Genomic DNA, 21,748 nt, shown 5'->3' with positions numbered 1-21,748 from the left:
GCATTGCATATGCAGCTTTAAAAAATGAAAAACCTCAGCAGGTTTTCACTGTTATCTCCTATCAACAAAAAAAATGAGGCTACACAAATTACCTTTTGATATTTTTTTAATGGGCAAGTTCACAATTGAAATTTAAAAGCAATTTGTTTTGAAGAACCTTGATTACAAATTTCTAGTGTGGTTCGCAGAGATAGCTGACTTTTGTTCATTTGGCATATCAGTTTCCAGAGGCAATAAGTTAATGGGTGCAATCTAATGTTTGCTCGACCAGGCAAGATAGTTTGAAGGGGGAAAAGGGCCATAAATGGATACAAATGGACGGAATTCCAAGCATTGGTTGAGAACTTGGCTTTATGAATTCTTTGGAATTCAAATTAGGCAGCAAGGATAATGGTTTATTGTAACAAAAAAAAATCAGATCACAAAAAAAAATGTTTTTGATGAACCAAAATAGCCTCCATGTTGACTGGATCCAAAAATACTACTAGTAGAACTAGCCAAACTTTGCGGAATTACTTCACGGGGTGATACAAGTCCTTCAAGTGCAGCCAACAAATCTAAATATTTTTTTAGATGCTATCAAGATGAACATTCCTGACCAATTTTTCCACTGAATTCTTTTGGTACATTGTCTGAACAATAATGGAGGACATCTGCAATTTGTAATACACAATACTCATACTTGAATTGTAAAGTGTATTTTCCGTGCAGAACTCTGTTGAAAGGAAGGTGCGGTTTAAAAGAAATAGTGCCTAAAATTTGTGTTTCTGTTAGAATGATTGGCCAAAACGTTTATGAATGTATATGTGGTCAAGGCCTTAATAAGGTTGTTTCCTTTAAAATTTTCTCAATGCTATAAAATAATAGACCGTTGTCATGTAAATTCAAAGGCAATTTTAAGATGATTTATTGTGAAAATATAACACTTTTTGTTTATCTGCAATTATTATAAAGTATTCATTCAACCACTTGAAGACCCACAATTCAACAGCTTTCTTTTTTTGTTTGACAATTTGTTGTCCATTCCGCAAGCCATATCCCCCGCTAGGATAACTTAAGCTGCGGCTTACTTTGGTAGTTGGATTTCGTGGAGGCCTTCTGACCTATTGCTCTAGAAACACAGGTGGTTATAGAAAATGCTCCCAACTTTCCTATTTCACCGTTTAAATCCCACTGACACACTTAACTCCCTCCTTTTCTGAAAGCCTGCGTAGTTCATTTTTCCATAGTCTTTTGAAGAGAGTTTTTTTGTGTGGCCAGGTCAAGACACTGTTTTGCACGCTGTGTTTTCACCACTTGTTGTCACGTTGCTCTTTGTGATGAAGAAATGCAGGCCAGGCAGACAGACGGGCCTCCTTGCCTGTGATTATGCAATCCTGCCAAGTGTTACATAAAGCCAGGAAGCTGGATCTGGGGCAGGTTGTGGTGACCTAGATGGGGTTTGAAAAAGCACTAGACTACAAAAACACCTATCAAACTACTAAACTATGTATTCTTTTAGAATTATTTGTCAATCGGAAAGTTTTGGCATCGTGTCATTAACATATGTATATGATAGGGTCATAAAATTGTCCTAAAATTGTCCTGAAATCTTCGTTTGTTTGCATGAAATTTGTAGCTATTCATTCATTTTCTGGCCCGCTTATCCTTGCAAGGATTGTGGAGTGCTGGAGCATATCCCAGCAGATTTTGGGCTGGAAGCAGGGTACATGCTGAATCTGTGGTCAGCCAATTGCAGGGCACAAGGAGACAACCAATGACACTCATACCTAGGGGCAATTTAGAGTGTTCAACTATCTTGCCATGTATGTTTTTGAGATGTGGGAGGAAACCAGGTAACCCAGAGAAATTAATTAATCTTTTACATAAATCAACTCTATATACCATCATACTTCCATCGTAGTTAGTTCCAATGATTGCTTTTGAACTAGCTGTAAACTAGTTGCAAGGGAGAGGTGTGGTAAATGGTATATGGTATGCAGTGTGGTTGGTATACTGGTGGCTCACATACTTTACAGAGTTACACAAGCATCAGAAATTACATTTTGTTCCATCTATTAAAGTGGCTCAAACTTGTATGCCACCATGTTAAACTTGTTAGAGGATGGGCATTATAAAAGCATCACTCACCACACCTCAGTACAATTGCTCTAAATTTCTAGATTTACACATGTACAGAGAAAAAATCTATTTATTTGATTATAATGGCGCAGGAAACAAGGTACTCTGTTCTCAATGACTACCCTAATGCATACTTAATGAGAATTGATACTCTATCCTCTTCTTCACACTGGGTGTATTGGCCATTGGCAAAGTTGTGCAGAGGTGGTTTCGAACCCAAAGACTTACATGGCAAAGTAATGTTTCAAGTGAAATCCAGAGTTTTATGAACAGTGTTTTTTGTATTATTCTGGCTATAGTCATCTGAACAATTTGAGATTTGACATGTAAATTTAGCCTGTTGGTCTCAATTTGATTGACATTGATATAATGTATGTTTTTAAGATAAGTTCACCCCAAGGTGCGACTTATAACCCAGTGCAATGTACGTTTGTCTACTCTTTGGGCTTTGTATATATTTTTCCAAACAGGAAATCGGATATGGTTATCATTTTTTTTTTGTTTAAGAAATGACCACACTTGTGCGCTCACCTTTTCAAGTCCAGCTTTCATTTGCTCTGTTGTCTCCATGGGCAGCTTCCTTCTTCTGCTTACTGGTTTATTGGCACCCTGCTGCCCCAGAGCAGGGTGCCACTCCCGGCAGATTAATTCCAGGTCGTATGGTTTGCGAGCCAGACAGATTTTTGGCATTGACTTTGTGCGTCTGTATTTGCCTTCGTTTGTTCCACATTTTAAATCTTATTCCACAACAAGAAGGAAATTGGGCGTTGTGTAAAGAATACTTTCCAAACATTTGAAACTGTATCCAATATAATAAGCTACTTTTTCAATTTCCTGGTTAGATAACCGTGAGACGTATGACGACACTGTTGATTGACAGTTTGGTAATAAAATAAATAAAAAATAGAATTGGAAAGTCCAGACTTTGACCGCATATCCGTGTTCTTCTTCACAGGAGGACTGCACATACGAGCAGGAACTATCTTTTTACCTCAATAAAGCTGAAGCAGGTGGCAATTTAACAAAGATAAAGAAAAACAAGCGCTCCAAAAGTGGTAGGCAATCGTCAACTAGTTTGGAATGCCAACAAAAGAATGAAGAATCAAAGACTATACAAAAATTCCTTAAAAAACGAAAGCCTGGTGAACAATGCTCCGTTTTACCTGAATTAAACAATGATGAGGTTGTCATTCTCTCTGACGATCCCCCTCAAGTAGATTCCCCTGGCCCTCAGGATGTGCTGATTAATCAGGACAATGAAGATGATGTTGAACTCAAGGATATGTTCTATCTCCCCAAATGGGAAGCCTGTCCTCTAAATTCGAGCATCCTTAGTACAAATGAGAACCTAAAGGCCATCTTGGCTAACGTTGCCGGACTCTTGAGTAAATCACCTCCGCCTCTGTTGGATTTAGACACGCTCGTGGTTGAGTCCACTTCCCCTCCTCTGCCTGAATCTCCTCAACCATTTAAAGTTAGCTTTACATTGGATGTAGATGATGATGATGATGATGATGATGAAAGTATGGCGCCATTAAATATGACTCCAGAAGATAAGATAAGTCCAACCTGCGAGGAACTCTTTGAGGACAAAAGTACAAATAATAACACTAAAAACCACCAGCTAAATATTGCTAAGAAAAATGAAACGGTGGAGGACCTGAATATGATTGAGTGGAATGATGAGCAGATAGACAAAAGCATGGACCTTTTTGACGATGACGAAGCCTTCCTGGATATCCCAATTCCAGACTGCCACACTCCCAAAGACGGAGTCACGCCCACTGCTTCTCCCAATGTGAAGGACATTTCCAACAACGAAATGCCCTCAGAAACATGTGACGTAGGAATGAGACCTCCATCGCCAAATGGCAAAAGGATGTCAAAGCAAAAAGGGAACGATTGTCCTACGGTCTTAAAAAGTAGGGAATCCTTTAACAGTTTTGCTGTCAATTTTGACCTTGGCTTTTCCTTAGAGGATTCTGAGGACGATGAAGACGCCGTTTCATTGAACGCTACACCCACACGGGTTAAAAATGAGGAGGCCTTATCATGTGCACCCATTCCGTCAACTTCTTACAGCTTTCACAAGCCCGTTACGCCTTCTCACAGCACACAGTCCAGGTTTTTCAGTTCTCAGAAGCTCTCGGAGCAAAAGTCGCCATTGATGCGTTCTACCGAAAATCAGATTGTTCGCCTCAGTACTCTGAAACGAAGACGACCAGAAGATCATTCAAAGTCGGCAGGGGGAGCACAGGCTGAGTGTTCCACTGTGCCAGAACCTGAACTTCATCAAGGTTTGTTTATCAATCTTAGGGTTCAAATTTTACCCTGATTTCTCAAGCATAAACTGTACTTTGTTTTTGTTAAAGCTGTTTCTGACACTTTTCCAACCATAAAGCACATGTTACATGTTAAGCATACTGGTGGTAGCATCCATTTGAGCTTGTTTTTCCTTCTAGAGCTCAGTTCATTTTTATGCAACAACTTTCTTAAGCAAAATGCTCAAGTGTTGTGTGGCTGATATTTTTAGTTCAATTTTTATACTTATTTTAGCAGTCGATTGTGAAGCTTTTATTAGGTTGGCATTCCAAATGTGAACATTTTTGCATTTTCTTTCAGCTGAGTGCACAATAGACAGCGGAGAAGAAGATGTTGTTGGCCATAAGAGAAGACATAATAACAAGGTCAATTGTCTGTCATCTCCAGAAGCAGTGGTGAGACACACACACTCTCTCACACACACACACACACACACACACACACACACACACACAATGCCTATCCAATCAATAGAACATGCTGTTCATGTAACGGCCAAATCGTCACTGACGTTTGTAATTCGGACCATTCGAGCTGTCATTAGGAAAAATCTAGTTGTCACAGCAACAGGCATCTAAGAATGAGGACTTTGAATGCTTTTGCGCAAACAATATTACAAAGCCACACAGTCATCTAGCAACACAGGTGCTTTTGATGGCTTTTAACTAACCGACACATTGAAAATGTGTGTTTTCAAGTCAAAGATCCTCTCAGATGCAGACTCGCCGCTTGTAAGGAGGAAACATGCAACTGCAATCATCATGGTGAGATTGTTTTCATTATCCGTATGATGATGTCAACACATTCAAACCATCACCGCCAGTTGACCCTTCTGTCCCACGTCTCCAGTCTGACACAACAGAAGCAGACGATGATGACGATTTTCTGCCCGAACGTGTGCTTGCACACAGAAAAATGATCCAGCCAGTCAAGCGTATCAGGACCAAGGTGTTACTCACATTTGCGTGATAAGAATCAAATTTCCCCAATCTCAAATGGGAACTTTTCTTTCTTGAATGTCATGTTTGTAATCGTCACCTGTGTCACCCATGGCATTTTATTCCTACGTCTGTTTATCTCCCGAAGCATAACAAATGCCAAAAGGGACGTCAGTTCCTGGATGAAGAAGCGGCACTGTCTGAGAACGAGGAGGGAACGGCGGTTTCATCCGATGAAGATGATGGAGATGAGCAGAACCGCTCTCTTGATGGCTTCGTGGTGGACAATACACACCTCTCTCAGGGACTGAATGGTAGCTGAAACAGTTGCTGGCTCGCGCTTGTAGTTTGACACTTGACCATTAGTTCATTATTAAGCACTTTGTCTCATTGTTTTAACCCTAACCCTGAGTCCACGGTTTGTTGATTTTCAACAGACTCTGAGATGCAGGGGATATACTTGAAGTCTGTAAAAAGCCCAGCCATCCATGGAAAGTTCAAGATGTCCTACAAAAGCCATCACAACACTGATATATTTTCCCAGGTAGTACTACAGCCTACTTACATGTGTACTATAAACCAAGGGTCTTCTCTTGACAAAAATTAATTCGGCATGTAACTTTCAATAACTCAGCTTGCCGAGTAAATTAGTACCATTGGATAACGAAACACTCGTGCTACTAGTTAGAGACACTAAACTACTAAGTGGGTGCGTTAACCTAATGACATTTAAAGCAAGTGGCATCATTTTCGCCATTGAATCTCTCCCCATTTGCTTCCACTTATCTTTACAGGTTCCTGAGCAAGATCACACTTATAAAGAAGACAGTTTTGTGGTGGGCAGCCAAGAAGAAGAGGAAGAGGTGGAGGAAGAGAGAAGCTCTGAGGAAGCTGTCGAGCTGATGCCGGAGGCCTCGGACATAGACGGAAGGAGACAGTACGCCACCAGACGGCGTGTCTTCTTGCACAAAGCCAGAGAAAAAAACGCTGCTGCCACGAGAGGAGTCGGATGTCTGGCCAAGCCGAGGAGCAAGCGTGGCCGTGTTCTCCGTGTGGTGGATTCAAGCGAAGAAGATGAAGGAGCAGATGGTTTGAAAACCTCAAAGCACATCAAGTTTTTGCAACAGGCCTCACCAGCCGCTTCCTCTCCTTCAAGTATTGCGTCCAAGGTGGCCGTTCTCGGCAGAGAAATGAGGGAAGAGAGGTAACAGCCAACATTTTAAGGATCATTTGTCTGGATTAATGCATTCAGCATGGAACAACTTGTGTAATGCTTTCTTTCTTCTGTAGGAGTCGTCAGAGGATTGAAAAACAACATGAGATTTCTGACCAGCTGGACTTTGATACCTCAACGTCACGTGGTGCATCCAAGCAACAGCCTCAGGTACAAATGAAAATCAAATATTTTGAAGAACTACCTCCAAAGAAACTCTTTTCATATTCTCCTTCTAGTGTTAAACTGTGAAAAAGTAAAACTTCAAACAGGTAGAATTAGTTTTTATCATGTCATTTTTATTTCTCTTATTATTGTCAACTAGGCCATGTTACCCTCAAAATGGAGTCTTCCTTCTTATCATTGTTTGGCATTGGGTGGCAATGAAAACTTGACTGTAAATGTCCACCACCAGGAGTCTTCATCCATCATCCTACATCCTGTCACGCCGGGTCCATCCATCATGGAGCAACCCGTGTGCATCCTAGTGGACAGCCGCTGCCTCACAAGCAGCGTGGAACTCGTGAGCAGCCTACGGCATCGCCACGGAGCCACCGTCCACGTGTGCTCTTTGAACGGTAGCTACTTTGTCGTCAGCGGCCGTATGGCCGTAGAGAGGCATGTTCAGTCGGACCTGGCATCGGCGCAGAACCGGAAGCGACTAAGTGAGAAATTAAACAGCATGCAGGAGCGCTTTGAGCGTCTCTGTTTGATCGTGGAGAAGGACAGAACCAGGCCTGGTCAGTCACGTCACACGCCATCCTTAAAACATGGCACGTAGTAGCTATCGCTGTGACTACAACACCGTTTGTGTGTCTTAGGTGAATCGCCACGGCCTTTCCAGCGCACCCGCTGTTACGACAGTACGCTGGCGGCGCTGGTGGAGGCCCGAGTGCGCCTCCTGTGGAGCGACGGCCCAGAGCAGAGCGCCGCTTTGCTGGACGAGCTGGCACAACTGGAACGGCGCAAAGGTCAGGGGATCGCCCCACCTTCCTCGAAGCAGAGCGGGCTGCAAGCATTGCAACTCTACCTGAGTCTTCCCGCAATCAACTACGTCCACGCGCTGAACATGAGCCAACGCTTTGGATCGGTCTTTCAGCTTGTCAACAGGTGATTATTTAGCATTTCACGTCTGATTTTTCCTTTTTAACACAGAAATATCTATAGTATTATATCTCTGCACATCACCTTACATGTATTTCATATTCTACTAGACCCCATTTTAGTACAGCCACAATTTGGGAGCCCTAGAGGCCCCCACTAACCTCCACCCTTGCTTTGGGATATATGTGGATAGAGGTGAAGACAATTGAAAAGATGGGCCTCTTTTTCGAATTATGTCAGATGGAGCAAAGGTAGAGTTAGCCCAGTGTAGTTCGGAAACGCTAAAAACAAACTCTGTTTGGGTGTGCAGCTCAGTGGAAAACTTGCAACGTGGAGGTGGCATGAGTCGGCCCAAGGCTGAGGAGATTTACCGCTTCCTACGCTACAACTGTGACGCCTCATTGATGGAGCGGGAAAGACGGTAATGCACACACTCGGGGTATGATTCCCTCAAGGTATTTTTCTTTTTTTGTTGTTGTTGCTTTGGGACTCACAAAGTGATTTGTTGCTTGTATCACAAGCTCTGTCGGGATATATAAGCTTTACATGTATATGTTTGAGTTCGATTTATTTATTAAGGGACATTATTATTTATTTTATTGAGAATTCTATGATTGTTGCAAGCTCAGTGTATTGCGCAAAATTGTGAATATTGGGAGAAGAAAATTATGTTTGCAGCATTTGAATGTAAATCCAATCAATGATAAGGATAGTCAGGAAAAACTGTTTGTTTAAGGTACACCAGATCAGAAAATAGAACAGCAGACATGAAATATTTTACAAATGTATTGTTATTTGAGATGAATAAATGATCCTGGTTTACTATGTAATAATTAACACATTCATCAAGAATTAGGCTTTCTGAGTGGGTTTAAGTAGATCAATCATATATACAGATGTACAATCCTACTTTAAATATTGCTAAGCTTTTCAAAAATAACAGAAGAATTCTCATTAATTCCTGCTAAATTATAAAATGAAGAATTTAATCGTAATAAGAGAACCAGTAGTTTATATATAAGAAAAACATGGAAGCCCATTAAAGTTTTTATTTCCCCCTCCAGTTTGATAGAATAACAGCTCTGGTGCAAGACAACAGCAATGACTCATAAACAATTATTGATAAATCAAAAACATTATCAGCAGATCTTTTCTTTTCTCTCTCTCCCTTGAATGTTTTGTTTGAACATTTCATTGACCTGCCAGAGAACAATATTTATTTCATTATTTTAAGGAAGGTACTTATATAGCCTGTGTGTGGGAAGACTTTTTTTTAATTAAATTATTCTGCATCATGAACTTGGGCCTTTGGCAACAGTGCCATCAGGTGGTACGGAAAAATAAAGATAGAGAAATACAAAAATATGATGCTTTAACTATAATTTGAAGCCCAATTTATGTTTCATTACATAAACCACTATTTTTTTTAGCCAGTAAAAAATGCAGCAGCCTTTTTTGTAGTGCCTTACAGCCTGTTTACATTTTAAAATGCATGTGATGAAATTTAATTATATTTAAGTCATACAAAGGCTAACTCTTGGGCAGTATATCAAGTAAAAAAATCTGCAGCTGGCACTTTCTCAAAATCTTAATGGAAATTTGAAGCAGGGTTAGAAAAATATGCTAAACAATATATGTATATATATTTTTTAAATGTATTATTGAAATACATTCCTAAAGCTGCACTCTTATATAAATTGCATGGTATACAGATTATTCATACATTTTTCATCAATACTAGTTTAACTTTTCATATGAATTGTTTCATATCATTTTTTATTTGATTGTCAAATGGTGATTTTCGTATTTGAACACATTGTCCCTATCGTTGGTCTAAAAGATGGCTTAATTATTTAGTTACATATTGTTAATTGCTGGTGGGGTTTTTTGGAAGCGCTATATATATACCCACTTGAAAAAAAAACAATTATAAGGTCTAATTCAGCACCTTAAAATTACTTGGGGCAATAACTGGATCATTGTAACATTTTTCTTTCCACAGGTTGTTGTAATATTGGTGTAAATATATATATTTATACACACACAGCATACAGTACATTAAGACACAACATGACTTTGGACTAGAACATGTGAGCCTTTCTTTTGGCAATCAATTAAATAGTAAGCAAATTTAGATTCTAAGGGCTCATAAATATATCCCATGGGAGAAGAATAGAAAAATAAATCACAATTTCATAGAGATTTCTTTTCAATCATTTGGATCTGACCATAATATAATACAATTTGTTTGGAGACATTCAAGACTGCAATTACATTCTCTTCATCAGCCATTTTTTTTTCTAATTCACAGTGTCGTGGGGGGTGATAGTCTGGCTCATGGTCGGTGGGAGCACAGTAGGTCATACAAACACTAGACATGGACTAATTTTGGGTGCAATAATGGGAAAAATATAGTAACCGCAAATGGAGGGATCATCAGAATTACAGTCATGTGAGATGACTAAAATCAGAAAAGAAATGCAATATTTACATGTATGTACATAAGGTGTAAAATACTTTTATGTTTATACTCATAGGTGGGAGTGAATGAGTAAGTTTCCAATTTATATCATGTATTTTCACCTAATCAGAAGATATTTAAACATTAGTGGGGTTTTTTTACTTTTATTACTAGTTACTTATTGATAAAGAGTTTTTAATGTTTACAAAAACGTCATTTTTGTTTCAATTAGAAGCTTGGCGGATGTGACATTTAGTTAGTATTTGACTTTTGAACTAGTACGTTCATCTCGCTTAACCTATTTAGCTTATTGGCTATGAGGTCGTCACCAGAATGCATTTGTGTTTTTAGAATATTTTATTCGTATTCAAAATATGCTTATAATTATAATTGAGAATTGGCATCCAGCTATGGAGACATCACTTTTGCGTCTTGTTGTTTTGTTGTAAATGCCTAAAAATAAACATTATAGGGGTAGATTGCCTTTTAGTGACAGATAAATATGACATAGTTTTCTATCTTTGAATGGGAAACATTACACGTTCAAATCGTTGTATGGCAATCTTTGCTGGTATTTGCTTTATGTTTCAATTACAGAGTAGAAACGGATATATATTTAAAACATTACTCTTGCCCCTTTTTTTTATTATTATGAAGATAGGCCAATTGTAAGAAAAGTACTCAAAAGAGTAGCCAACAAGATCTTGGAAAAGCTCAAGTTCTGTTCACTTGTGAAGCTATTTTAGAAGGTGACTTGCCGTCAAATATTCCACAATCCCTCAAGTCAAGACTAAAAATGAGTCACAACTTTGAGTCACAACTTCTGGTATTCATTCGGATGATTTTTGTCAAATTCTAATGCAAAGGCAGAAGACAAAAAAAAGCCGATGCTACAAAGTACCATAAGTCTGACTAACATTTCAACATTAAGGACGCAGTAGCCCTTTTAAACACGTTACTGTGCATTTCAGTAACTGCCGCAACCGCACTGGCTCTTTACTTTTAATGAGCATAAAAATGAAGTGTACAAAACAGACTAAATATGTACAAGTGCAGTTTCATCTCTCCATATAATTATTAAATACGACGCCTGCCCGATTTGTACCTCCGATCGCTTTTTCTACTCGGGACGGCCACTTTTCAGATGCTGGTGGCTTGAGGCTGCGGCTGGAGCGGCTGCATGGGCACCGCCTGCAATTCCGGGACACATTCTTCGTCTTTGCGCATGTACAACAGGAAGAGAGTCACGGTAGCGAAGGTGGTGGCGTTGACCGGAAAGGCGCGAAGTAGCGTGGAGGTGAGACCCCTAGAGAATACCCGCCAACCCTCCTTGCGCACGCTCTGCCGCACGCAGTCGACGATGCCGTCGTAACGCTGCACGCCGCCCACGCCGTCCGCCTGCAGTCGGGACTTGATGACGTCCACGGGGTAGGTGGAGATCCAAGAGGCGATGCCAGACATGCCGCCGGCAAACAGCAGCTTGGGGATGAGGTAGGGGTCCTCCGGCTCGCAGCTCAGCCGCCGCGTCAGCACGTCGTACGCCAGGAAGTAGACGCCGAATCCCGGCGTTTCACGGAGAAGCGTGGTGACCATGCCGCGGTTAATGCCTCGGATTCCTTCTTTGTTGTAGATCCTGACCAGACAGTCCAAAGAGTTCTTGTACATCTTCCTCCTGGACTTCTTCTCACCGGTGCCTTGCATCTGCATGCGGGTCTTGGCCAACTCCATGGGACAGCAGATGACACACTGGATGGCGCCGGCCGAGGCGCCCGCCAGGAACTGGTGGAGCGGCGTGTCACGGCCAAGCTTTCGCATGGCGTTGCCCTGCACGCCGAACACTATGGCGTTGATGAAGGTGAGTCCCATCATCGGGGAGCCCAGACCTTTATACAAACCCAGTGTCTGCGGATGGAAATATAGCAGCAGGTTGATATTCAAAGCGGTCAAAACTTGCAAGCTGATAAGAACTATCTACTATTTACACTATCTAACAATGTTGGCAATTTGAGTCACTCAAATAGTCGTGTCAAAGTCACCTTTCTGATTATTTTTAGCACTCCTTGCAAACATGCTGGTCAGTGACCCGATCTGATCTCTACCGGTACGCGTGTGCCCGATGTGGCTAATTTTCTAGGATTGGATTTAGTCAAAAGATCTGTGCCAATCTAGTATTCTTGTGTTTTTAGCACCATTGTGTTTTTCAGTCGCTTTAAATCAAACTCCTAGGATGCCTTCCCTGCTACAATATTTTGCATATAATTTGGCTCTTTGCCTTGTTTCTCTTATTTTAATTATTTCTCAAACACACTCAAATTCATCAGAGCCCATTAGAAACAAATAATACATTATTCAAGAATGAATTTGGCAAATTAGATTTTTTTATGCCGCTTCAGACGTAATGATCTGACTCTCACAGTTTAAAATTTTTGCTCATTGTGTCTTAACTTGTTTGCCGGGTGGGACTACATTTTTTCAAAACTAATGATTGTAAAAAAAAGGAAGAAAAAAGCATTGTGTAATAATTGACAAACTGAGAATTTCTTCAATACAAAAATGTGATTTGCAAATTACAGTTTTTTCCAGCTTTTGTTAAATGCCAGTTTAATGCATTTGCTTAAAATCCCCATAGTGTATAACATTTATCTGACTTAATAGCACTCCTCAATCGTGCCATGAGAGAATTTGAATGTCAACGTAGACAATTGTACAGTTGTAAAGTGCTGCATGTGTCGCCTCAAAAGCAACGTCATATTCAAAGCTTAATTTAGCCTTCTGGGAATTGAGGATACAGTAGTGTGGGGAGTAAGGACACTTCTGCCCGTTTTAACTTTGACGCCCTCTCACGCAGGCAGTCTCCGGCCTTCTGGCTGACGTGGCTCGTGACATTGTAACCCGACTCTTCAATTAAGACAGCGGGAGGACCCCGAGGCAAAGTCGAAGGCTGGAATATTTTCAGTCAATCTTACCGACTCCTGGCGCACAATGGACTGGAAACAGTGGAATGTGCCACGGTAAAGAGGCTTGTCCGCATTTTGAACTTGAAGCCGCACCTGGAGATCAACAGACGTTTGTTAGCATCACTGTGATGATGTCTCAATACAATCAAGGTAAAACAAGCAGGTAAACACACAAACAAAAACAATGTATACGTGCAGAATGGGGGTTTATTCTGGGTGTGTATTTATTTATTTTATTTTATTAAACAACTTTAAGGCAGGAAAAAAAGAACAGGGGTGTCCAAACAACATTATTCCAGCTATTTCTGGCCTGTCGTGCATTTATTTAATTTTTTTTCTGTCCTGCAGAAAATACAATAAAAACAAACTAAAAATTACATTTATCGGGCTGCAGCTAATAGTAAAAGATTGTATATTAAAATTTTCTAGGTTACAAAGAAACAATTTCAACCTTATCACTAAAAGGTTTCATCTTAAGAACCTTAATGTGTGAGGCATCCCAAAAATATGCGTTTTATCTGATTGAAACAAAAAAAACAATCTATTACATAGTGTACCGCAAAAAAAAAAAATCATATCATTGCGTTTTTATATGTTTTGATGTGTTTGACGAGTTAAAATGGAGGAATTTGGACACCCCTGAAATAAAGGGAGAGAAAGAAAGACCTGGACTTTACTTACTAGGTCCCAATTCCGTGGAGAGGTTGTTTATTTCTCTCTCTCATCTACAACACAGTGACACTGTTGCTGTTAAAGACAGCCCCCGCCCTCCTCCTCCAGCATCTCTCCCAAGCATACATATTTACAGAGAAAGTAAACACAAGAAGAGCCAAACACCAAACATATACATGCGGCTCTTTCATCCACATCAAATATGAATGCAAATAAGTATGGCCTGAGGCTGCCCTCGTGGCGATCAACACCTTATCTACTGTTAGTCCACTAAAAAAATAAGATGCAACCTGTAAATACATACAAGTAAACTTTGACTAAGTAAACTTCTATTAAGTCAGACTTTTTTCCATATTTTGGATTTTAGGCAAATCCTGTCATTAGCTTTTTGATGCCAATGCATTTCTAATTTGAAATAGAATGCTTCAATGCCATTTTGCCATATTTAAAGGCCAAATAACATTACTACAGCTTTATTTAGCCACTTCAACAGTAAATGACAAGCAATTTCGTGTGCATAAATTAATCTGACCATTTCAATTGTGTGCAGCCAAAATGAGAATGGGAAAAAAACAATCTTAGTCCCGTTTTTTTGCAACTGTACTTTGTTTTTTTATATTGTATTGCTGATCTTTTAGCCAACAAACTCGATCTAGGTCTGATCTATCTAGAAACTATGAAATACTGGTTTCTGTCAGTTTAGGCTATAGATGCATGGTAATGAGTTTGCTGATATTTATATTCATATTGGTGTGTCTAAATGACAAAAGGCCCCTAAAGTCAAACCTGGCCCCATGCTATGAACCCACCTTAACAGTGTCGAATGGATGTCCAACCAAAACACCAGCAGCACCTGTAAAACACAATTGTCAATCATACCAAAAAACCCAACAAATCCACCAACCCTGCTAGATTTGTTTTGTTTTTGTGTTAGTTTTGCTGATACGTGAACTACGTATCGCTGAATTTCTTAGTAAGGAAGTGTCGTTTCCTGAAAGGGAAACACAGTCATTCCTTGGCGTAAAGTCAACTTGACTTCTTTTAGATGGCCGGGGAAGATCTCGTGATAACTTTTCCTGCTGTGGTAGGATTTTAGCTCATTTGATTTAAGGCAAGAGGCTTTTTCTTTAAAAAGGAAAAAAAAAAAAAACTATTGAGGGACATAACCAGAGCACATATCATTTTAATGCATTATTTTTAAACATGATATTGTTTAAAGTTTTTTGCATTTATGTAAATATTACACCAATATTTATTAAAAATAGTAATAATATGTATAATTGAGATTAGGCATCCACACATTAAGATGACATATTTTTGGTGATGTGGGACACACTTGTTTACCAAAATATTAATATTATGGCCTACATGATCAACAATGTGAGATCCTCATATGCCAAGTCAATATGACGGAAAAGTTATTTTCCCTATAGATATGATTTATTGGTAAATCACAAATAAGTATTGGCCACAAAAAAAATGTTATAACATGTAAAAGGTTATTAGGAATTTTAAGTTCTCAAGAAAAAAAACCCAAAAATCAGATTGACTTGAATAATCAAGTTACCTGTACTTTGTCCCTCTACATTTTAATAGTAATAATGAAATACCACAACATATACTAGTTGTATAGAAATCAGAAACCACTCCCGATGACAGACAGTCTTGGAATGCAGCCAAACGACTCATTAATAACAAAAGATTTCTACAAATGCCTTTGACACTAATTAAGTCGGATCCAATGTTATGACAGGGCTGTAATGTTTAATATTTACTTGTGATGGGAACAATTGATTGCCAGTGAAAGGCAAATCTAACCAGGTTAGCTTAACGCTGTTTAAACTGGCTCGCGTGGCAGCTAGCGACAGTGGCACGGTTCGGCTAACCACCCGCCATCGCCACTTTTATACCCCCGTAAACCCTCATCCCTCGCCGCCTTACCTCCGATGCAGCCCGCGGCAAAGTCCAATGCCATTCCCTCGAAGATCTAACTTGTTCAAATTGTTACGCTAAGTCGATGTCCAAGCTGCTAGTATTGCGCGGCTTTTACTTTTGCTACAAACTGCGTTTCCGGCAGAATGTGCGCGATTGACAAACTGGTAGCCCCCCCTTCTCTCGATCTCCGTTGCCGGGATGCTGGATCTAAGTTTCGGGGGCAAAAAAAAGTCTCTAGGGGGTAATAATTTGGACTAGACGCTTTATTGTGTCGTCCACGGATCCCTTTTCTATTTCTGTACTTTATGGGGAGGGGAGCTTGATGCCGGGAGTGGAAACGCGGACGCGTGTTTTCCCTTTTTAAGGCGGTCCAATCGTGTGTGCGGGAGCAAGACAACTCCCCTGAGCTGCACCGGCCGCCCCTCGCTCGCATTGGCTATCGGCAGCGAGCGGCGTCCGCCGGGCTTCGAATCGCAAGGGCCGGCCCAGAATCAACATTGTTATCATGGCACACGTCATCAGAACACGAAGAGGGGCGAAATTGGTATTCACGGGTTCAAATTCGGGTTCACACTCGACACACACGTTGCTGCCAATGGTGACATTTAGATAGAACGCACACGCCCACACACACACACACACACACACTCACACACACAAACATACACACATGCACACAAATACACACATTCATACACACACATGCATATGCACACACATGCATATACACGCATGCATATACACGCATGCATATACACACATCCATATACACACACGTATACATGCATATACACACATGCATATACACACACATGTACACATGCATATACACACACATGCATATATACACGTACACACATTCATACACATATACATACACACATGCACACATACATACACGCATGCACACATAATTACACGCATGCACACATACATACACACATACACTGGTACATAGACATCTTTTTTCTTGCAAACAAGCAACACTGTTTTAGCATTGAAGACAGACAACGTCAAGTCAGGGTCTGCAATTAGTCTGGATTTTAACCCAATTGAAAATATGGGTTCAAAGTTGAATAAAATAGTCCATGACTAGGCTTCAACCTAAAACATTGATATGACCACAGCTCCAGCACCCCGTGACCGTGATAACGATAAGGGATGTGGCAGGTTGAAGGCTTCGGGACATGTTACGACTCAACCCAGGGGTTTGCCTGTCGACCTGCATTCCATGTTTTACTTAAAATCTCAAAAATGCTTGAACCACCTTAAATAACAACAAAATAAGCAATTTTCTAGAACTGGCAACAAATAGAGATCCTCCATGTAGACCGCTTTAAACTGAATGGTCAGATGGACCCCATTCAAAGTCACACACATACAAAAAGAACTTTAAAAAATAGGATGCAAAACACTGTTGTAAAATGTTAAACCATATTACCAATGCACATACATACACACATAATGTGGATATTAATATTCCCCTTTGTAATTAATACATCTAAAATTCCAATGGAAACCAAAATTAATGAGAATTTTTTAGTAGGGAGGTGCCCTGTGTTCTAAGAGGGATTGCATACCAGATTTCTTCTTTGAATCTGGGGTTTTGCCTAAGGGTGTTATCAGCTTTAATTGTTCTGAGCTTTTCCAGATGAACCTGATTTATGGAATGTACAAAATATTGTACTAGTTCTGTTTTCCGGCCTTTTTGTCTTGAGGCATTTTTTACTCTTTACAAATGATGAGCTGGGTGTGGTCTGTGGGAACCTTAGCAACTCTGTCTTGTGGGGTTTTCATAAGGTTTAATTACAACTATGCATGGTCAAAAAGTAAGTATTGGTTAGTGTGTAGCTTTTATGTGAAGCTAACATTGTCATCAGTTGTCTCCATTGGGGACATCACAGTCCAAAAAATGCAACTTATTGTTTTTGACATCCTATTATGAACTTTGCTTTTAAGCCCATAATAGAATGCTTTTCAGATACTATTTGAATGAAACAGTTATCTTTTTATGTTTTATTTTGGACAGATCTATTTGATTCGTCATAGTGAATATTACCACAGAACTTCAAGCTACTAGTGAACCTAATGAAGAGTGCGGTGAGTATACAACCCTTGTTCTTGTGTCAGTTTTTCATGTTTTCTTATGTGGAAATGGTTCACTGGGATGGCGTTAGGCTAAATATTTAAAGGACACTAGATTTTGGCACAGTTGACTGATTTCCTCAGCCTGTACTTTGACTTAAGTCATTCTAGCAGTAACTTTGTTGTGCTATTGAGAAATGAATGGGGTTTCAATTGGAAATATAATAGGGAAATACATCCGACTGCACAGCAATAAGTTTTAACTTTAAAAAAAAGAGAACAACGCAAATTGATCTTTGTGACCTTTAGGTTAAAAAATAATTTATTCATTCAAATTCAAAGTATGCACTTGCGTGAATCACTTGTACATTTTTATTACTTCAATGAATTTGTAGTATAGCATGTGTTTTCAGTACACTATAACAGCAAACATTTCTTCAGTTTAAACTTATTTATTTATTCTTTTTTTTTTTACTTCAGACAGTTTTGCTACAATTAAGGTAAAATAAAAAACAACACTGCCAAATACACATACCACCGAATTGAATGTCAACCCTTCTCAATTACATGATTCAGCGCCCAAAAGAAAGCTGTTGATATTTATATGCACTACACTTACAAGGAAGCTAAACATTATTTGGTTTGCTGTGAAATGACTACCACCATAATTCATGAGTATAATGTACCATAAATGTGTACATAACAGAGTGAGAGGTCAGCTGTAGGTAAACATTATGACTCATCATCATTTTAAAATAAACACATTTTACCACCCCTCCTAGTTCAAGTGCATTGGACATCTATTTCTGTCAGGAGCAGTCAATGATTAAACATGAAGATGCAGTGCAGACACGCTGCTTTCCCCATAGTAATTAATGCATCCTCCATAGTTCCAATAGAAACCCTTGTTTTTTTTGCCACCAAATTAATGTTAATTTCTAGTAGTTGTTTCATCAAGCGAGTTATTGGTTAAAATTCAAAGGGCGGGGTGTCATGAACTGCTCGACTGTCTCGTCTGTTATTTCCTTGCGTCGCGCCTGATGCTCTGCTATGATTGGCTGCAGGGTTTCGATCAAGATCTTCTTCAGTTCTCCAGTCAGCAGTGCGCCGCTTTTGTAGTCCTAAACACAACACATCCAACAAAAAAAGTATGAACATTGAACGTTTTTGGTTTTCAATTTGTGTCATTCAAGTTCACCTCTCTGATCTTTTCTAGTTTTTCGTCATCTTCCAAGAAAAAGGTCAAGTACATGAAGGAGACGTCCACGTCTACGTTGCCGCCAAATTGCCGGTGTTCCTCAATCGTGTCTTTCCCTCCCGAAAATGCATACTTGTTGATCTGGAAGTAATGACAACCCAAAGTTATGTGAGTGTAACATTTGTTTTTATAGCGTGTGAAGGAAAGCCTTACTTTGTTCTTGATCTGTTTGGCAGTGTCAGTGAGAAAGATGGACGAATTGGCGTCGCTGGCGCTCATCTTGGTCTGCGCCCCCTGTAGGGCGGGGAAGAAAGTGGAGTGCAGCAAGGCAGGCTTGGGATAGCCGATTCTCGGGGCAACGTCTCGGGTCATTCGGAAGTAGGGGTCCTGCAGAGGTAAATTTAATCGTCATTAAGTACAATGTTGCATTGAAATCTCCACCCACTGCGGGCCTTGGGGACAATTTCAGCACCCATTACTTAAAGGGACGGACACTTTTTTTTTTTTAACATGATTAGCTTAGTGCAAAAGATTTTCATACAGTTACACAGTCATTTAGACTAGGTGTTGTATCTCCTTTTAAGTACTGACCTGGTCTATGGCACAGGGAATGAGACACTGAATATCTTTTTTGTCTCCAAAGATGTGCGGGAAGGAGTTACTAAAGGAAGGAGCAGCCTGGATGGCTGGGAAGCTGATTTTTCCTGCATCGAGAACATAGCAGACAGGCAAAGCAAACTTTTAGAGAGTTTTACACAAAAAATAAGCACTGAAATAAATAAAAAAAACAAGTGATTGTTAATTGGATTACTAGATTTTGTCCTAATTGCCTTACCGATACAGTCACTGTCTGTAAAACCAAAGATTCCTTTAACTTGGTTGAAGGTCACATGCTTTTGGATCTTCACCACATTCCTGTAAAACTGTGGCGATGCACTACAGGGAAAAAAATGGAATGGAAATTGTGTTGTTAGGAACTTTCCAAGACAAGTCGTCGGCGGCTTCTTACTAACCCCATGTAGTCCAGGTCGGAGAAGATGAAAGTCTTGTTAACGTCGAAACCACAGGCGATGATATCTTTGGCGTTGTCCTTGGCAAACTGGTGGCATTGCTCCAGTGTCAGGTCTTTCCACAGGTACTTCTCATCATCCGTCAGCTGAACCACCAACGGAATGTCGAACACGCTTTGCAGCCATCTGCAACATTGACGGTTGGTTATGAGATTTTATTGTCCACCGAGGTAATCTTTCATTTTTTTGAAAAGACACCTCTAACGGTCTTTTATGCCACTTGATGCCATCTTGTTATGGAATTGCATTTCATTATCAATAGAGCTTTGCCAATATAGGCCCACTTTACAGTTAGGCTGAAAATGCATGTGATTTTCAACTCACTTGGTGAAGATAAAGGGGATGAGGTGGCCAACATGCATGGCCTGCGATGATGGACCTCTGCCAGTGTACAAAAAGAATGGCTTGTTCTTCTCGTACGTGTCCAGTACTTGATGCATGTCTCTACAATAACAGCACAAGAGTCATAACAGATTTAGTCAAACACATTTTTCATAATTCATATATTCAAACGAATCTGACCTGTGTGAGAAGAATATTCCCCGACGAAGAAAGTGGTGTGCTTTCTGCCCGGTCACTTTCTCTATTCGGTCGATCAAACCTTGGTCAATTTTACTGCTACCAAAGCGCACTGAAAAGAACAAAAATAATATTTTATGATCATGTCATGGCTTCTTGGCCTCATAAAAATCCCAAAAGCTGTTGTTCATTTGATCTCACCAATGAGTTTGTCATAATCGACTCCTTTTGCGTTGTTGGTGGAGACATTCCAGGGGTTAACTTCATCCCCACCATTATCGTTGTCATCTGCCGGGAAGCCATTTTCAGAGGTTGCTGAATTTTCCGATGGTGGACATCCTGCTTTGTAGCCCTGTCCTGCGACCTGTTTGTAATCCACTTTCAACTTGAGCAGTAACTGCACTGCCGCATCAATTTCAGCCTGCAGAAAGACAACAAAATATTGACATCAGTAATGAAATGGATGGTACCCATCATATTTTGATGGGAAAGCAAACCAATCGCCAACTGTTACCCATGGTATTAGCATCATTAAAATGATGATTTAACAAACTCATTGACTACGCCTTTCCGTGTAATATTTGAGTTATTGGGACCTACCTTTTCAGCTTTTGTTGATTTTAAGGTCCTCACAAGTTCACCCTGTGCTGTCAATTTTTCATAGAGTTCCATTGGACTTCTCACAGCATCTCCTTGACAGTCTGTCATATTCAAGCTAATCAAAATATGAAGTGTTAATGAACAGAAACTATAATATCTATAAAATAACCAAACACTTAAATAAAAATGGATATAATTAGTGTAGATTCGGATAAAGGGAAACTCCCATATGCGAATTTGGTTCCCCATTATGTGGATCATCGTCCCGAATTTGTCAGTGAAATGATTAGATTCCTTATAAAACGTAAAAATAATACATTGGCGATCTATAAGAATAATCGATTTTTATGTTTACATACCATTTAAGAACCAAGCCCAGCTGCTTGCTTGGTTGCTCATAGAACTTGCATCAGCATAACAGCAACCTGGTGCTCCGAATATTTTTTTCCCGGGAAACAAAAATATTCTTTGATGGTTCTGCACTTCCGCTGATGATTGCATTTGACATTTTACAGGGTAAATATATTGTTTTTCATACAATCAAAACACTCAT

The 21,748-nt window shown here is 39.8% G+C and overlaps 3 protein-coding genes across 4 annotated transcripts in view; 1 reads left to right on the top strand and 2 right to left on the bottom strand.

Moving 5' to 3' along the window:
• The window catches only part of fancm (FA complementation group M), a 28,158-nt gene extending 19,726 nt beyond the window's left edge, over nucleotides 1-8,432 (top strand). Inside the window, 12 exon segments of the mRNA XM_077731930.1 lie at nucleotides 3,077-4,418; nucleotides 4,744-4,838; nucleotides 5,142-5,207; nucleotides 5,293-5,391; nucleotides 5,530-5,695; nucleotides 5,819-5,925; nucleotides 6,176-6,585; nucleotides 6,672-6,765; nucleotides 7,010-7,334; nucleotides 7,416-7,704; nucleotides 8,009-8,091; nucleotides 8,094-8,432. Of these exon segments, the coding sequence (XP_077588056.1) occupies nucleotides 3,077-4,418; nucleotides 4,744-4,838; nucleotides 5,142-5,207; nucleotides 5,293-5,391; nucleotides 5,530-5,695; nucleotides 5,819-5,925; nucleotides 6,176-6,585; nucleotides 6,672-6,765; nucleotides 7,010-7,334; nucleotides 7,416-7,704; nucleotides 8,009-8,091; nucleotides 8,094-8,143 (3,126 nt within the window). The 3' untranslated portion in view covers nucleotides 8,144-8,432.
• A 1,468-nt stretch (nucleotides 8,433-9,900) lies between these two features.
• Nucleotides 9,901-16,178, bottom strand: slc25a29l (solute carrier family 25 member 29-like). Of its 2 annotated transcripts, XM_077731926.1 has the most exons (4): nucleotides 15,730-16,178; nucleotides 14,598-14,641; nucleotides 13,126-13,209; nucleotides 9,901-12,061 (listed from the first exon to the last, which is right to left on the bottom strand). In XM_077731926.1, exons 1-4 carry the CDS (start codon nucleotides 15,761-15,763, stop codon nucleotides 11,300-11,302), a joined length of 924 nt encoding a protein of 307 aa, XP_077588052.1. In that variant the 5' UTR covers nucleotides 15,764-16,178; the 3' UTR covers nucleotides 9,901-11,299. The 2 variants fall into 2 exon arrangements, with proteins under 2 accessions (XP_077588052.1, XP_077588053.1); XM_077731927.1 differs by lacking the exons at nucleotides 14,598-14,641; nucleotides 15,730-16,178 and adding an exon at nucleotides 13,798-13,819.
• A 1,925-nt stretch (nucleotides 16,179-18,103) lies between these two features.
• On the bottom strand, nucleotides 18,104-21,695 carry wars1 (tryptophanyl-tRNA synthetase 1). The gene is made up of 11 exons (XM_077731860.1): nucleotides 21,555-21,695; nucleotides 21,196-21,310; nucleotides 20,797-21,016; nucleotides 20,599-20,707; nucleotides 20,401-20,520; nucleotides 20,020-20,202; nucleotides 19,842-19,942; nucleotides 19,598-19,710; nucleotides 19,220-19,393; nucleotides 19,007-19,147; nucleotides 18,104-18,929 (listed from the first exon to the last, which is right to left on the bottom strand). The coding sequence occupies exons 2-11, from the start codon at nucleotides 21,301-21,303 to the stop codon at nucleotides 18,771-18,773; spliced, it is 1,428 nt and encodes a 475-aa protein (XP_077587986.1). The 5' UTR covers nucleotides 21,304-21,310; nucleotides 21,555-21,695; the 3' UTR covers nucleotides 18,104-18,770.
• Between the last annotated feature and the right edge of the window lie 53 nt (nucleotides 21,696-21,748).

The sequence above is a fragment of the Stigmatopora nigra genome, chromosome 13 (assembly GCF_051989575.1).
Source record: "Stigmatopora nigra isolate UIUO_SnigA chromosome 13, RoL_Snig_1.1, whole genome shotgun sequence".
In the NCBI taxonomy this organism is placed as follows: Eukaryota; Metazoa; Chordata; class Actinopteri; order Syngnathiformes; family Syngnathidae; genus Stigmatopora; species Stigmatopora nigra.
The sequence above is the reverse complement of the archived record's forward strand: the minus strand, read 5'-3'. Positions and strand labels throughout refer to the sequence as shown.